Genomic DNA, 17999 nt, shown 5'->3' with positions numbered 1-17999 from the left:
TTGTAGCAAAAAAATGTATTATGTCAACCTGGAAATTAGAAGATAGCCTGAGAATACATCAATGGTACATAGAAATTAATAAATGTATTCTATTGGAAAAAATAACATATAATTTAAGAAATAACATCACAGTATTTGAACAAATTTGGGAACTGTACATGCAACGCAATAGAGAGGTCCTACCGCGGACCTCCACCGCTTAAAATGACAGAAGGAAAAGAAGACGAAATGAACTGACCCAGTGTGTAAAAGTAGAAGACACAAATTTCTTGTTTATTTTCATTGTGATGACATTGTTTAATGGGTGTAATGTATCATATATGTTGAACGTTGAGTGAGTGGGGAGTGGGGGTGAAGGAGGGAGGAAAAAGGGGAGAAAATGGCACTGTGTATATTCAAAAGGGAAATATTTGTGTATATTTTGGTCAGTATGGTTCATAGTGTGAAAAATAAAAAAAATTTAAAAAAAAGAAGAGGAAGGAGTTTAACACAGCAAAATCGATCCTATGGAAAAAAGGTTATAAATTTATGTTGAGATATCCAGCTGTGGTTAAAATAGTTATCCTGGGGGAGCAAAACAGACTGTTCTCGGATCCAGAGAAAGCATGAGAATTTGCAGGACAGAAGGAGAGATGAAGAGATGTAACAAGAATGAAGAACGATGACAAACTACATATAAAGATGTAAAAATAATGTATAAGTAAGAATTAAAGAAGGGAAAGAAAAGGGAAGTAAGGGAGAGGGGAGAAAAAAGGAGGGGGAAAAAGAAGAAAAGAGGGTGAGCTTTGTTTTAATGTGAAGATAAAAGTCTTTTCTGGAGGGGGTTGGGTGGAAGAGAATAACAGTCACTACGAAATCAGTTGACATTTGCGAACGGGTTCGCAATCCAAATGTAGAGGGGAGTTGTGGTTGCCCGTGAAGGGACAAGGGCTGACTCGAGGGGTGGGGGGGGAACACTTGGAGTTAAGGGAATTTTAGATGTGGGAATGGTTGAAGTATTTTATGTTTTAGAAGTGTGGTCATACATTGAGTTCAAAAAAAGAAAACTGAGAGATGAAAATGGGGAAAAGGGGAAAGGTGGTGGTGAGGAAGCGGAAATGAGATGTAAACAGAGTATGACATGGCCATGTTGAACTATATGACTATAAATATTAATGGAATACATTACCAAATCAAAAGGAAGAGGCTATTAAATTTACTGAAAAAAGATATAGAATTTGTGCAGGAAACGCATTTAACTGAAGTGGAACATAATAAATTAAAGAGAGACTGGGTAGGGGACGTAACAGCAGCATCATATAATTCAAAAGCCTTGGAAAAAATAACATATAATTTAAGAAATAACATCACAGTATTTGAACAAATTTGGGAACTGTACATGCAACACAATAGAGAGGTCCTCTCTATAAATTATATGTTATTTTTTCCAAGGTATAGCTATGCCCATTCAGAGCCAGCTCTTCAGCGCTTGACGTCCTGCTTTGCGGAAACTGCCAAAATGTTTGGCCTGGAAGTCAGCCTGAAGAAAACTGAGGTCCTCCATCAGCCAGCTCCCCACCATGACTACCAGCCCCCCCACATCTCCATCGGGCACACAAAACTCAAAACGGTCAACCAGTTTACCTATCTCGGCTGCACCATTTCATCAGATGCAAGGATCGACAATGAGATAGACAACAGACTCGCCAAGGCAAATAGCGCCTTTGGAAGACTACACAAAAGAGTCTGGAAAAACAACCAACTGAAAAACCTCACAAAGATAAGCGTATACAGAGCCGTTGTCATACCCACACTCCTGTTCGGCTCCGAATCATGGGTCCTCTACCGGCACCACCTACGGCTCCTAGAACGCTTCCACCAGCGTTGTCTCCGCTCCATCCTCAACATCCATTGGAGCGCTCACACCCCTAACGTCGTGGTACTCGAGATGGCAGAGGTCGACAGCATCGAGTCCACGCTGCTGAAGATCCAGCTGCGCTGGATGGGTCACGTCTCCAGAATGGAGGACCATCGCCTTCCCAAGATCGTATTATATGGCGAGCTCTCCACTGGCCACCGTGACAGAGGTGCACCAAAGAAAAGGTACAAGGACTGCCTAAAGAAATCTCTTGGTGCCTGCCACATTGACCACCGCCAGTGGGCTGATAACGCCTCAAACCGTGCATCTTGGCGCCTCACAGTTTGGCGGGCAGCAGCCTCCTTTGAAGAAGACCGCAGAGCCCACCTCACTGACAAAAGGCAAAGGAGGAAAAACCCAACACCCAACCCCAACCAACCAATTTTCCCTTGCAACCGCTGCAATCGTGTCTGCCTGTCCCGCATCGGACTGGTCAGCCACAAACGAGCCTGCAGCTGATGTGGACTTTTTACCCCCTCCATAAATCTTCGTCCGCGAAGCCAAGCCAAAAGAAAAGAAAGAAAGATAGCTATATTAATCAATAAAAATTTACCAATCAAAATAGAGGAGGAAATAATAGATCCAGCAGGGAGGTATGTAATGATAAAGTGTCAGATATATTCAGAAATCTGGAATTTGGTCAATATATATGCACCTAATGAAGAGGATCAAAAGTTTATGCAATATATTTTTTTGAAGATTATAGATATGCAGGGGAATATATTGATAGGATGGAATTTTAACCTTAATTTGGACCCAAAGGTGGATAAAACTGGATAAAAGACTAGCAAAAAGAACAAAGTAGCCAAATTTATGGTTAAATCAATGTAGGAAATACAACTTTTGGATATATGGAGGAGGCAACACCCAAAGGAGAAGGAATACTCATATTATTCGAGTAGACATAAAACATACTCAAGGATTGACCTGTTCCTGTTGTCAGCCCATATCCAAGGGAGAGTTAGGAAAACGGAATATAAAGCTAGATTGTTATCTGCTCATTCACCCCTATTATTAGCAATAGAACTGGAGGACATCCCACCAAGAATATATAGATGGAGATTAAACTCCATGCTACTTAAAAGACAGGAATTTAGAGAATTTATTGAACACCAAATTAAAATGTACTTTGAAATAAATACAGAATCAGTGAAAGACAAATTTACATTATGGGATGCAGAGAAAGCCTTCATTAGAGGGCAGATAATAAGTTATGTAACTAAGATGAAAAAGGACTACAATCGGGAAATCTTTGGCTTGGCTTCGCGGACGAAGATTTATGGAGGGGTAAATGTCCACGTCAGCTGCAGGCTCGTTTGTGGCTGACAAGTCCGATGCGGGACAGGCAGACATGGTTGCAGCAGTTGCAAGGGAAAATTTGTTGTTTGGGGTTGGGTGTTGGGTTTTTCCTCCTTTGTCTTTTGTCAGTGAGGTGAGCTCTGCGGTCTTCTTCAAAGGAGGTTGCTGCCCGCTGAACTGTGAGGCGCCAAGATGCACGGTTTGAGGCGATATCAGCCCACTGGCGGTGGTCAATGTAGCAGGCACCAAGAGATTTCTTTAGGCAGTCCTTGCACCTCTTCTTTGGTGCACCTTTGACACGATGGCCAGTGGAGAGCTCGCCAGTTAACACGATCTTGGGAAGGCGATGGTCCTCCATTCTGGAGACGTGACCTACCCAGCGCAGTTGGATCTTCAACAGCGTGGATTCGATGCTGTCGGCCTCTGCCATCTCGAGTACTTCGATGTTAGGGATGAAGTCGCTCCAATGAATGTTGAGGACGGAGCGGAGACAACGCTGGTGGAAGCGTTCTAGGAGCCATAGGTGATGCCGGTAGAGGACCCATGATTCAGAGCCGAACAGGAGTGTGGGTATGACAACGGCTCTGTATACGCTTGTCTTTGTGAGGTTTTTCAGTTGGTTGTTTTTCCAGACTCTTTTGTGTAGTCTTCCAAAGGCGCTATTTGCCTTGGCGAGTCTGTTGTCTAGACAACAACAGACAACAATCGGGAAATAGAACAGTTGAAAAGGGAAATAGTAAGTACAGAAAAAGAACTAGCAACAAGGGAAGATGCAACAAAAAGAAGAGAATTGGCAGACAAAAAAACCCGAAACATTACAAACATATAAGGTGGAGAAGAACATAATGAAAATAAAGAAGTATTACAAGGTAGGAGAAAAAATGCACAAAATACTAGCCTGGCAACTTAAAACAGAACAAGCTAACAGAACTGTATTGGCATCAAAGAAACAAATTACATGTTACTGAACAATAAAATGCCTAGAGAGGATGGACTCCAAATAGAATTCTATAAAACATTTAAAGATTTATTAATTCCTCCTCTCCAGGAAGTAATGAACCAGATAGAAGAAACACAAAACTTGCCAATTCATGTAAAACAGCCATAATTACAGTAATACCAAAGACGGGGTAAGATCCACTAACACCAGCATCATAAAGACCAATATCTCTACTTAATTCAGATTATAAGATAATAGCAAAACTTTTAGCAAACAGATTGGCGGACTGTGTACCAAAAATAGTAAAACTAGATCAAACTGGATTTATTAAGAAAAGACGAACAACAGACAATGTCTGTAAGTTCATTAACTTAATCCATGAAGTACAAGGAAATAAGATACCAACAGTGGTTGTTGCTTTAGACGCAGAGAAAGCCTTTGACAGGGTAGAATGGAATTATTTATTCAAAGTATTACAGAGGTTCAACCTACCAGAGAAATATATTAAATTGGATTAAAGCATTATATAAGGGACTATTAGCAAAGGTGACAGTAAATGGATATATATTGAACCAATTTAAATTAAGTAGGTCAACTAGGCAGGGATGTCCACTATCTCCCTCACTGTTTGCTTTAACAATAGAACCACTGGCAGAACTGATAAGAACAGAAAATAAAAGGGATAAAAATAAAGGAGAAGGAATATAAAATCAGTTTATTTGCAGATGACATCATAGTATACTTAGCAGAACCAGAAATATCAATAAAAGAACTACATAAGAAATTGAAAGGAATATGGAGAAATATCATGGTACAAGATCAACGCAAATAAATGTGAAGCGATGCCAATGAATAATGCGAATTACACAGAGTTTAAAAAAGAATCACCATTTAAATGGCAAACACAAGCAATCCGATACCTAGGTATTAGATTAGATAATAATTTAGGCCACCTATACAAATTAAATTATCAGCCATTAATGAAGAAATTACAGGATGACTTAGAACATTGGAAAGAATTGCCACTAACACTGATAGGGAGGGTAAATTGCATTAAAATGACTATCTTCCCAAGGATACAATACCTATTTCAATTGTTACCAATTCCCTTAAAAGAGAAATTCTTCAATGAACTAAAGAGAATAATAAGAAAATTCTTATGGAAAGGGGGGGAAACCGAGGATAGCACTAGATAAATTAACAGAATGGTACAAACAAGGTGGTTTGCAGCTACCGAACTTTAAAAATTACTATAGAGCAGCACAGTTAAGGTATCTGTCAGATTTTTATCAAACAAGGGAAAAACCAGATTGGACCAAAATAGAGCTAGATAAAATAGGAGAGAAGGTACCAGAACATATACTTTATAAGTGGGGTGAAAAACTGGTGCAATATAAAACTTCACCAGTACTGCACCATTTACTCAACATATGGAAGAAGTTTCACGTAGAAAGGAAAAAAAAATTACCAACTACCAAAATTATTATTGACGCAAAATCAACTAACCCCTTTCACAATAGATAACCTTTCCTTTAGAGAATGGGAGAGAAAAGGAATTAAAAGAATAGAAAACTGTTTTTTGGGAAATAATTTATTATCATTTGAACAAATGAAGTACAAATATGGAATAACTCATGGTACAATGTTTGCATACCACCAACTGAAAACCTACTTAAAGGACAAATTGGGAAGCAGACTGAGGTTACCAGAAGTAAGCAGCTTTGAATATGTGATACAGAAACAACAATAATAAAAAGATTTATAACAAACATGTACATCAAGCTGCAAGAGAAAGAAAATTATGAAATAGGCTATAAACCCAAACAAAAGTGGGAAAAAGATTTAAACATAAAGATAAAAAATGAAATATGGGAAAAGTTATGCTCTAGAACTATGAAAAACATAATAAATACGAGGTTATGCATGATACAATATAATTGGTTACACAGGCTACATATCACGCCCCAAAAGTTAAATAAATGGGATCCAACATTATCAGATAGGTGTTTTCACTGTAAGGAAATGGGAATTTGGGCATGTGAGAAAGTGAAAAAGTTTTGTGGGAAGATCTAAATCAGGTATTAAATAAAATCACAAAAAAAATAACATACCAAAAAATCCAGAGATCTTTCTTCTAAGTAATACAAGAAGTAAAGAAGTAGGCCTCAAATTGGATGAAGTGCAAAAAAAGATTTATTATGATAGTGTAGCAGTAGAAAAAAAATGTATAATGTCAACTTGGAAATCGGAAGAGAGTCTGAGACTACAGCAATAGTACATGGAAATGAATAAATGTATTCCATTGGAAAAAATAACATATAACTTAAAAAATAAAGTCACATTATTTGAACAAATTTGGGAACCATACATGGAACACAACAGAGAGGGGCTACCATGGACTTCCACCCCCTAAAATGATAGAATGAGAAGACAAAATGACTGATCCAGTGTGTAAAAGTAGATGACACAATTTTGTTTATTTTCATTGTGTGATTACACTGTTTAATGGGTTTATTGTATTGTATATGTGGAACATTTAATGGGTTTGGAGGGGGGTGGGAAGGACGGAGGGGGGAAAAAGGGGGAGAAAATGCCACTGTGTATATTCAAGAGGGAAATATTTGTGTGTATTTTGATTTATATGGTTAATAGTGTGAACATTTTAAAAAAAATTTTAAAAAGGGTGCAGGCAGCCTTATAAATGGCTGATTCCTGCATTCATTGGCTGAACAGTGGACCCATATCAATGTCACAAAACCAAGGAGCTCATTGCTGACTTCAGGAAGAAAAAACCCAGAGGTGGACGATCCAGTGATAATCAGGGGAAATCAGAGGTGGAGCAGGTGAGCAAATTTAAGTCTTTGAGAATCATCATCTTGGAGGATCCTTCCTGAACCCAATGCACAACAAGCCTGATAGCCTGAATACACATGAAATTGTCTGATCTCAGAGGCAAAGCAGGCTCAGGTCTGGTCAGTACTTGGAGTGGAGACTGCCCAGGAACACCAGGTGCTGTGGGTTTCTGAGGGGTGCCCCTCTGACATCTCTCCTCACTTTAAACAGATGCCCTCTGGGTTTTGCTACTGTCACTCTGGGAAAAGGGTACTAGCTGTCCATGCTATCTAGGCCCCTCATAATTTTATGCACCTCTATTTAAGTCACCTCCCATCCTTCGCTGCTCCATAGAGAAAAGCCCCAGCTCTATCATCTTTGCTTCATGTGACACGTTCTCCAATCCTGAGAAGATCAGTGCAGAACTGTTGAAGCTGGTTAGCATAGCAGTTAGGGCCATGCTATTCCAGTGACCAGGGTTCGAATCCCATGCTGTCTATAAGGAGTTTGTACATTCTCCCCTTGTCTGCGTGGGTTTTCCAGGGATGTAGGTCAGTTGGGCAGCCCAGGCTCAAGGGCCAAAATGACCTGTTACTGTGCTGTATGTCTCAATTTTTAGAAGAGACCTGGCTGGATGATTGATGAGTGGTCAGCAGTGAGGTGGCCTCTCCTATCCCCATCAAAGTCCTTGAGCTGCAGCTTTTAACAAGTGCGTCAGAGGGAAGTTCAGCTCTTGCCTGACGGGGACAGGACTGGCAGCCAAGGTCTTAGGGATCATTTTGGTGGGGATGAAAGTTCAGGTGAGCTGTATTCTGCTCCATTGGAATGAAAGTCATGCTGCCACCCAAGCTCTCTTTCAGGCAGAGGGGATTGGAGGCTCATGACCAACCTTGGGAGGGGAGGAGTGCAGCTGGGCTCAAGCTTTTGGTGAGCTGTGTGACTTCCAGGACGTGCTGACTGGCCGGATGTGACCACTTCTGCAGCTGCACGGGTTGTGAGATGTCTTAGACCACAGCCAGTGTGAATTGGAAATAACGTCTCCTCCTCAATGTCGATCAACACAGTCACACCTCAAGGATGTGTGCTTAGCCCACTGCTTTACTCACATGGCTGTGTGGCCAGGCACAGTTCCAATGCTATCTACAGATTTGCTGAAGACATCCATGGTTGTCGGCAGGATCACAAATGGCAATGAGGAAGCGTACAGGAGGGAGATAGATCAGCTGATTCAATGGTGTAACGACAGCAACCTTGCGCTCATTGTCAGCAAAACCAAGGAGATGATTGTGGATTTCAGAAGGAAATGAGAACTCAACCCAGTCCTCATCGAGGGGTCAGGAACTTCAAATTCCTGGGTGTCAACATCTCCGAGGATCTGTCCTGGAGCCTCCATGTTGATACAATCATGAAGAAGGCTCACCAGCAGCTATAATTTGAGAGGAGTTTGAGGAGAATCAATATGTCACTGAAGACTTGAAAACTTCCACAGGTGAAGCATGGAGAGCATTCTGGCTGGTTGCAACACTGTCTGGTAATGGAAGCGCCAACGCTCAGGACAAGAATAAAGGCACCAGACTTCACTCCATCGAGGACATCTACATGAGGCGGGGTCTCAAAAAATCAGCCTCTATCCTCAAAAGACCCTACCACCACCCAGGCCAAGCCCTCTTCACTCTGCTACCATTGGGAAAAAGGTACAGGAGCACTCAGCGGCACAAGGAAAGCTTCTTCCCCTCCGCCATCAGATTCCTGAATAATCAATGAACCAGGCACTGCCTCACTTTGACTTTTTTTGCACTATTTTTATTTGTCAGGTGGTTTTATAGAAATGTTTCCACTGTGATCCTGCCGCAAAACAACAAAGTTCGTGACATGTTCATGACAGTAAATTCTAGTTCTGACTCTGTTCTCTCTCTCACACACAGTCACCAAGATTTAATGTGACTGCTGTTTGACTTGTGCTTGTAGTGACACAGGGGTCAAACCACATCCTCATCTTTTAACAGCTGTGGAAATCACCCTGGATGGGAGAGCATTCTCTGACATTCTCCGCCTCACCACATCCAGCGTTTTCCCAATTTCCTGCTGAATCCGTCCTTCCAGATCACAAAAATCCATTCCCCTGTTTTTCAACCAAATGCCTTCCACCTTGACCAGGACTCCTTTTTCCCACCCATCCGTCTCCCAGGTGCGTCGGGTCCCTGTGCAGTGTCCTCCTGCCTGGGCAGAGCCAGCCAGAGTGGTCCTCTGCTGATCCATCATCAGGGGCTAGAAGGGCCTGCTCAGGGAAGCACTGGAGACCGCTGATGCTGCCAACCTGCACTTTTAGCCTTAGAACATGAAGGTCTGCAGACACCAAGGTCAAAAGCTCGACCAGCTGCATTTTTACAGCAGTGTGTTTTAACTTGGGTTCTTCCAGCCATTAGCCTTTGCTTTGGGTTATTCAATCAAACTGATCTTAAACTTATTTTTAAAAATGTTGACGTACAGCATGTTAACAGGCCCTTCTGGCCCACGAGCCCGTGCTGCCCAATTCCTCAATTAACTTACCCCCCCCCCCCCCCCCGAATGCTTTGAATGGTCAGAGGAAATCAGAACACTCGGAGGAAACCCACACAGACAATTTTTTTTTGTTGAATATTTTATTTATGATTTCCCAAACTTAAACTCAGTTATCAACATTAACAGTGTCAATGTTAACAGTATCAGCATTGACTACAGTTTACAATTGTTAATTCTACACAAAGTTTTCTGCAGGGTTTCCGTCCCCCTTCCTCCACCCCCCCGCCCCCCCCCCCCAACATTTAACACTTAACTAACCACAGTTACACACAACATTGAAGACAATCACAACAAAGGTGTGAAACATCTATCAGGGGTTTATGGAAACAGACAGTGCCGGATACAAACACGGGTCACTGATGCAGTAACAGCATTGAGCTAACTGCTAGGCCAGGGGTGCCCAAACCATGGCTCATGAGCCACGTGTAGTTCTTTGACATATAACGTGCAGCTTGTAGAAATATGTTGGCTGAGACAGGAATCAAAGAAGTCGCTGCTCACAGTGGACATGCCATGCAACCATGTGATTGTGGTGGCTCTCAAACATCTGAAGCTTATCGTATGCGGCTCTTATGTTAAGCAAGTTTGACCACCGCTGCGCGACACTAACTATGATGGGTTCTAAACCAGAGAGGGGGTTCTAATGGAGCAAGACTATTTCCATGAAGCAGCAGGGTCAGATCAGAGGGTCAGAATGAAGAGATGGGGAGAGGAGGATGTGGGTTTACTCCCAGCAGAATGCCTATCGGAAGGTCCTAACACTATCCACAGCCCATGGAAAGAGTGGATCCTCTGTCTGCCTGAAAGTGCGGTCGGTAGGTCAACTGGCCACTGTGACTTGCCCCCAGCCTGCAGGGGAGAGGTGGGATCTACGGGGAGTGTGAACAAGTGGCTGAGACTCGGTGGGATAGAGGATTCAACAGCTACTACCAAGTGAAGTGCATGGCTGCAGTAGTTAGTAACACCACTCACACTGCTAATGGGTTTCATTTGTATTTGTGTTTGAATTCGATCGAGGGTTACCACGAGGAGTATTGATACATCAGTGGAGCACTTCTGTCTGTGACCCTGGTGGCTGACCTGCACTTAGGTTATGGACGTGCATCACCTGATTCAGGCCCGTCTTGAGCAGCGGGGGAAGGGCCTACCTGCGGATGAATAGGACATCTGACCCCAGTGCTCCCAGCTGGGGTCTCCTGCTCGGCTTTTAGCCAACTGCTAGCCCCTCGCTGACGGGCATGTTGATGTGGGCAGTCAGCAGTGGGATGGACGAACCCTTTCGCAGCACGAACGCCTGGAAGACAGAAGTGTTCCTGTTAGCAGGGCACACACATTGCCTTCTCCTCCCCTCTCACTCCACCATAGCACAGAAACAGGCCCCTTCAATCCTAGTCTGTGCCAAACCATTTTTTCTGCCTAGTCCCTCTGAACTGCACCCAGTCCATAGCCATCCATACCCCTCCCATCCACGTACTTGTCCAAATTCTTCTTAAATGTTGAGCCCACATTCATCACTTCAGCTGGCAGCTCGTTCCACATCCCTACCACTCTCTGTGTGAAGAAGTTCCCCTCATGTTCCCCCTAAACTTTTTCCCTTAATGGGAAAAGCCGACCTACATTTACTCTGTCTGTCCCCCCAATAATTTTAAATATCAAATCTCCCCTCATTCTTCTACACTCCAGGGAATAAAGTCTGAACCTGTAACTCAGTTCCTGAAGTTCAAGCAACATCCTAGTAAATCTTCTCTGCACTCCTTCTAACTTATTGATATCTTTCCTGTAGTTTGGAGACCAAAATTATGCACAATACTCCAAATTTGGCCTCACCAATGTCTTGCACAACTTCAGTATAACATCCCAACTCCTTTTTTTAATTTAAGAAGGTCAATATGCCAAAATCTCTCTTTACAACCCTAACTATCTGTTAGGCCACTTTCAGGGAATTATACAACTCCAATTATCTGGGGCCTATTCCAGATAAACGATATTTTCAGATAACTAGTCATTTTTTATAAAAACATCCCAGTAGCCACAGCAAATCACTTGTAAAAGTTTTTAAAGAACAAACAAGGGAAAGCTTTTTAAACACAAAATAATGTTTAATTCTCACCAAAAAAAATCCAACACCAAAAACTTGAAATTCTACTCAGAGGTTTTTTCCAAAATTCCAAAAATTTTCAACATGTGTCATCAGTTCAACTCTGAAAAATTTTTGAATAACTGAGGATTTCTGATTGTTTTCAATATCCACAGTTATCCAAAAATTTTCAGAGGTGAAATTACATCATTTTGGCTTCAAACTTTTTTGGATAAATGAGCATTTCTGATTTTTCCCAAACCCTCAAATATCCAAAAACAAAATTCAGAGTTGAATACTTCTGGGTCCAAATAAATTTGGATAACTGAGGATTTCAGATCATTGGAATTGTACTGCACCTGTATTCCCAGATCCGTCTGTTCTACTGCACTCCTCAGTGCCCAACCATTTACCGTGTACATCCTTTCTTGGATGATCCTTCCAAAATGCAACACTTCACACTTGTCTCCATTAAACTCCATCGGCCATTTTTCCAGCTGGTCCAGATCCCTTTGCAAGCTTAGAAAACCTTCTTTGCTGTCTACATCTCCAATCTTAGTGTCATCTGCAAACTTGCTGATCTAAGTTACCACATTATCATCTAGATCTTTGATTTCAACTTCAAACAACAATGGTCCCATCACTGAACCCCCTGAGGCATACCACTAGTCACAGGCCTCCAATCTTGAGAAGCAATCATCCACTACCACACTGTCTTCTCCCATCAAATCCAGTTTATTTCCTGTGTCCATGCTTGTGGGGACAAAACAGAAGCAGGAGGCAGCCTATTAGTCCATCAAGCCTCTTCCCCCATTCAATGAGATCACAGTTGATCTGGCCCCACAAGACTTAATACCCTGATTGCCTCGACCACCTCTTTGGGCAAAGAGGATTCCACTCTCAGGGACAAGGAGTTCCTCCTAGGTCTTAAGTCTACTCCCCTAAATGTTTTTAAAATCTCACAATATATTGTGGGGTTAGCGCAACACCTTTACAGCACCATCGATCGCACAAAGAGTTGCCATTTATGGATACATTTCCCGGCGGACCCTCTTGATATGCATTTGACCAATTTAATAAAGGAACTGATGTTCTCAATCCACGAAAGGGACCCCTGTCAGACTTCCAGTGTCACAAGATTAGATGCTTAGCTAATAGGGACATAAATGCTATTGCGTCTTTCTGCAGGGAATTTAGCGAGTTGCTGGAGTTTCCAAATATTGCATCAATGAACAGGGTTGCAAATTGATTTTAAATTTTTCAGATAGTGTGCTAGAGACTTCGCTCCAGAACACTTGTACTTTGGGGCACTGATGAAACACACGACTTAGGTGGCAAGGGGAGCCATTACACCGATTACATTTATCCTCATTTCAGGATGGTCTGGATTTAGAAAAGTGAACCCTGAGCAACTCCTTGAACTAATTACGTCCCAAGTGAGCGCAGGAAATGTTTGAAATAATTCTCTCAATTGCTTTTTCCCACAGTTTCTCCTCAATTTACTGCTCCCGCAAATAATGAGGCTGTTTCCAGTTCTAGTCTCTCCTGCTGGAGTGCTACAAGACGTCCCCTCTCCTCCTTCAATGGGTTCTGATATGCCCTTATCATTGAGACTCGCCCCTCGATTGGGGGGGAGGGGGAAATGACAGCAGATCCAATCCTCGAGGGAGCTGGGACGTCATGAAGGCTCAATCCCGTGACCCCACCACCCTCCATTTGCCCTCCCCCCCCCATTCCTCTGTAACCTCTTCCACCTCACACCCCTCCTGACTTCACCGGTCCGGGTTCCCGTCTCTCCGCAGCCGGGGGCCTGAGCTCTGGAATCTCCTCCCGATACCCCTCTGCCCTGTTATTCCTCTGGCCAAGCCTTTGGACACTGTTCCTGGATATAGTAAAAACCCCTCTTATCTAGAATTCAAGCAAGCAGCAGCCTCAAACAACTGGCAAAAAAAAATCATGGAAAATAAATAGGTAAAAAAATACAAGATTGAAATTGATGTGCCTCACCATTAGTTTGCCAATCGCACACCATACAATCTCAAGCAACCGGAAAATGTACTTATCCAACATTTAACGATCACCATAGGTGCCAGATACCAGGGGTTTTACTGTATTAAGGCAAGTGCTCAACTGGTGTAAAGCACTTCTCCCCGGTGCTGGAGAAGGCCAGAGTATTAATTTAATTTAAATTTGATGTACAGCATGGTAACGAGCCATTCTGGCCAACCAGTTGTTGCTGCCCAAACACCCCAATTAACCTACAACCCCCATTCATTTTGAATGGTGGGACGAAACCAGAGCACCTGGTGGAAATCCATGCAGACACAGGGAGAAAATACAAACTCCTTACAGACAGCACTGGATTTTAACCCCGGTCGCTGGCACTGTAATAGCGTGGCACTGACCGTGATGCATTCAAAGCCAGAGAGGGGACTCTAACAGATCAAGTCTATTTGCATGATACAGCAGGGTCAGACCAGTGGGATAGTGAAAGGATGGAGGGGGGGAGGGGAGAGGAGGGGAAATGCTTACCTTCAGCAGAACACCTATAGGAAGACAGCAGTGGATTCAAACCCGGGCCACTGTCATAGCAGTGCGCTAACCAAGCTGCCCCCACGCCACACTTCAGCCAAGAGGATTTAGCCTCCCAATCATCTGGGGCCAGACCCCGTGGAGGCGATATTCTCCCACGTCAGGGAGCTCCAGCAGAAAAAGTGGCAGGCATTTGCAGTCTGGCGGGACAGGAGCTGCAGGGTGGGGAAGGGAGAGCAGGCCGAGAGAGCGAAGAGCGCTTTGTCCCAGCCTCACCTTGATGGTGTCGGATATCCCCATGTTACTCAGGCATTGCACAAAAGTCTCGATGGGATAGATCAGACCAGGCACCAGCATCGGGACCTGGAAGATTCGATTAGGAGAGGGTTAACCACTGCAGAATAAAACTAATTTCTCTCAGAAACTGCAGGTAGGCATCAGTTCAAATAATAATCTGTAATAATAAAATAACAAGAATGATAATAGACTGATAAGCTGCTACGCAATGGACTTACCACAATAGTTAAAACAGGTTACAGAAAAGAGATTAATAACAGGGATACTAAGCAACAAACAACTGATTGGCATGATCCAGGGATTGGTCATTTTTATTTGATTACACACAGCTGTGGACTGACTGACTTTTTTATTTTTCACACTGTGAACCATATCAACCAAAATATATACAAACGTTTCTCATTAAATATACACAGTGGCATTTTCTCCCTTTTCCCCCCTACCCTCCTTCCCCCTTCCCACCCCCCTCCAAAACCAATAACTATTCAACATATACAATACAATAAACCCATTAAACAATGTCATCACACAATGAAAAATAAACAAGAAAAATGTGTCATCTACTTTTACACACTGGATCAAGTCGTTTTATCTTCTTATCATTTTAGGGGGTGGAGGTCCGAGGCAAGCCCTCTCTGTTATGTTCCAAGTATGATTCCAAAATTTGTACAAATAATGTGACTTTATTTTTTAAATTATGTTATTTTTTCCAATGGAATACATTTATTCATTTCCATGTACCATTGCTGTATTCTCAGGTTCTCTTCCATTTTCCAAGTTGACATTATACATTTTTTTGCTACTGCTAAGGATATCATAATAAATCTTTTTTGCGCTTTATCCAATTTGAGGCCTAATTCCTTACTTCTTATATTACTTAGAAGATCGATCTCTGGATTTTTTGGTATGTTAGTTTTTGTGATTTTATTTAATATCTGATTTAGATCTTCCCAAAAAATTTTCACTTTTTTACATGCCCAAATTGCATGTACTGTTGTTCCCGTTTCCTTCTTACAGCGAAAACATCTATCTGATAATGTTGGATCCCATTCTTTTAACTTTTGATGCGTGATATATAACCTGTGTAACCAATTATACTGTATCATGCGTAACCTTGTGTTTATCATATTCTTCCTAGTTCCAGAACATAACTTTTCCCATGTTTCATTTTTTATCTTTATGTTTAAATCCTTTTCCCACTTTTGTTTAGGTTTATAGCTTATTTCCTCATTTTCCTTACCTTGCAGTTTAATGTACATATTTGTAATAAATCTTTTAATTATCATTGTATCTGTAATCACATATTCAAAGATGCTTCCTTCTGGTAATCTCAATCTGTTTCCCAATTTATCCTTTAAATAAGATTTCAGTTGATGGTATGCAAACACTGTACTGTGAGTTATTCCATATTTGTCCTTCAACTGTTCAAATGTTAATAAATTATTTCCCAAAAAAATCAATTTTCTATTCTTTTGATTCCTTTTCTCTCCCATTCTCTAAAGGAAAGGTTATCCATTGTAAAAGGGATTAGTGGGTTTTGTGTCAATATCAAATTTGGTATTTGGTAATTCATTTTTTTCCTTTCTAAGTGAATCTTTTTCCATATATTAAGTAAATGATGCAATACTGGTGAGCTTTTATATTGCACCAGCTTTTCATCCCACTTATAAAGTATATGTTCTGGTACCTTCTCCCCTATTTTATCTAGTTCTATCTTAGTCCAGTCTGGTTTTTCCCTTGTCTGGTAAAAATCTGATAAATACCTTAATTGTGCTGCTCTATAATAATTTTTAAAGTTTGGTAACTGCAAACCACCTTGGTTGTACCTCTCTGTTAATTTATCTCACGCTATCCTCAGTTTCCCCCCCTTTCCATAAGAATTTCCTTATTATTCTCTTTAGTTCATTAAAGAATTTCTCTGTTAAGGGAATTGGCAACGATTGAAATAAGTATTGTATTCTTGGGAAGACATTCATTTTAATACAATTTACCCTCCCTATCAACTTTAGCGGTAATTCTTTCCAATGTTCTAAGTCTGTCTATTATTAGTGGCTGATAATTTAGTTTGTACAGGTGGCTTAAGTTATTATCTAACCTAATACCTAGGTATCAGATTGCTTGTGTTTGCCATTTAAATGGTGATTCTTTTTTAAATTCTGTATAATCCGCATTACTCATTGGCATCGCTTCACTTTTATTTGCGTTGATCTTGTACCCCGCTAGTTCTTCATACTCCCTCAATTTCTTATGTAATTCTTTTATTGATATTTCTGGTACTGTTAAGTATACTATGATGTCATCTGCAAATAAACTGATTTTATACTCCTCTATTTTTATCCCTTTTATTTTATTTTCTGTTCTTATCAGTTCTGCCAATGGTTCTATTGCTAAAGTGAAAAATGAGGGGAATAGTGGATATCCCTGTCTAGTTGACCTACTTAATTTAAATGGGTTTGATTATATAATGCTTTAATCCAATTAATACATTTTTCTGGTACATTGAACCTCTGTAATACTTTAAATAGATAATTCCATTCTACTCTGTCAAAGGCCTTTTCTGCGTCTAAAGCAACAGCACTGTTGGCTTCTTATTTCCTTGAACTAAGGCTAGAGCTGGATGAGGTCCTCACCCGGGAAGAGACATATAAGGCAATTGAACAACTGAAAAGTGGCAAAGCAGCAAGTATGGATGGAATCCCCCCAGAGGTCTGGAAGGCTGGCGGCAAAACTCTGCATGCCAAACTGCTTGAATTTTTCAAGCTCTGCTGGGACCAAGGAAAACTGCCTCAGGACCTTCGTGATGCCATCATCATCACCCTGTACAAAAACAAAGGCGAGAAATCAGACTGCTCAAACTACAGGGGAATCACGCTGCTCTCCATTGCAGGCAAAATCTTCGCTAGGATTCTCCTAAATAGAATAATACCTAGGGTCACCGAGAATGTTCTCCCAGAATCACAGTGCGGCTTTCGCGCAAACAGAGGAACTACTGACATGGTCTTTGCCCTCAGACAGCTCCAAGAAAAGTGCAGAGAACAAAACAAAGGACTCTACATCACCTTTGTTGACCTCACCAAAGCCTTCGACACCATGAGCAGGAAAGGGCTTTGGCAAATACTAGAGCGCCTCGTATGCCCCCCAAAGTTCCTCAACATGGTTATCCAAATGCACGAAAACCAACAAGGTCGGGTCAGATACAGCAATGAGCTCTCTGAACCCTTCTCCATTAACAATGGCGTGAAGCAAGGCTGCGTTCTCACACCAACCCTCTTTTCAATCTTCTTCAGCATGATGCTGAACCAAGCCATGAAAGACCTCAACAATGATGACGCTGTTTACATCCGGTACCGCACGGATGGCAGTCTCTTCAATCTGAGGCGCCTGCAAGCTCACACCAAGACACAAGAGCAACTTGTCCGTGAACTACTCTTTGCAGACGATGCCGCTTTAGTTGCCCATTCAGTGCCAGCTCTTCAGCGCTTGACGTCCTGTTTTGCGGAAACTGCCAAAATGTTTGGCCTGGAAGTCAGCCTGAAGAAAACTGAGGTCCTCCATCAGCCAGC

The 17999-nt window shown here is 41.8% G+C and overlaps 1 protein-coding gene and 1 long non-coding RNA gene across 5 annotated transcripts in view; one reads left to right on the top strand and one right to left on the bottom strand.

The window, feature by feature from the left end:
* The window catches only part of LOC138740853 (uncharacterized), an 80244-nt gene that overhangs the window by 23679 nt on the left and 38566 nt on the right, over positions 1–17999 (top strand). The window lies entirely within an intron of this gene.
* bbs1 (Bardet-Biedl syndrome 1) overlaps positions 9764–17999 on the bottom strand; it is a 67009-nt gene continuing 58773 nt past the window's right edge. For all 4 annotated transcript variants that reach the window (XM_069894058.1, XM_069894055.1, XM_069894057.1 and 1 more), the window contains 2 exons: positions 14416–14502; positions 9764–10824 (listed from right to left, as the gene is read on the bottom strand). In XM_069894058.1, the coding sequence (XP_069750159.1) occupies positions 10738–10824; positions 14416–14502 (174 nt within the window). In that variant the 3' untranslated portion in view covers positions 9764–10737. The remainder of the gene's footprint in view (positions 10825–14415; positions 14503–17999) is intronic.

Source organism: Narcine bancroftii, chromosome 8 (assembly GCF_036971445.1).
Source record: "Narcine bancroftii isolate sNarBan1 chromosome 8, sNarBan1.hap1, whole genome shotgun sequence".
In the NCBI taxonomy this organism is placed as follows: domain Eukaryota; kingdom Metazoa; phylum Chordata; class Chondrichthyes; order Torpediniformes; family Narcinidae; genus Narcine; species Narcine bancroftii.
The sequence above is the reverse complement of the archived record's forward strand: the minus strand, read 5'-3'. Positions and strand labels throughout refer to the sequence as shown.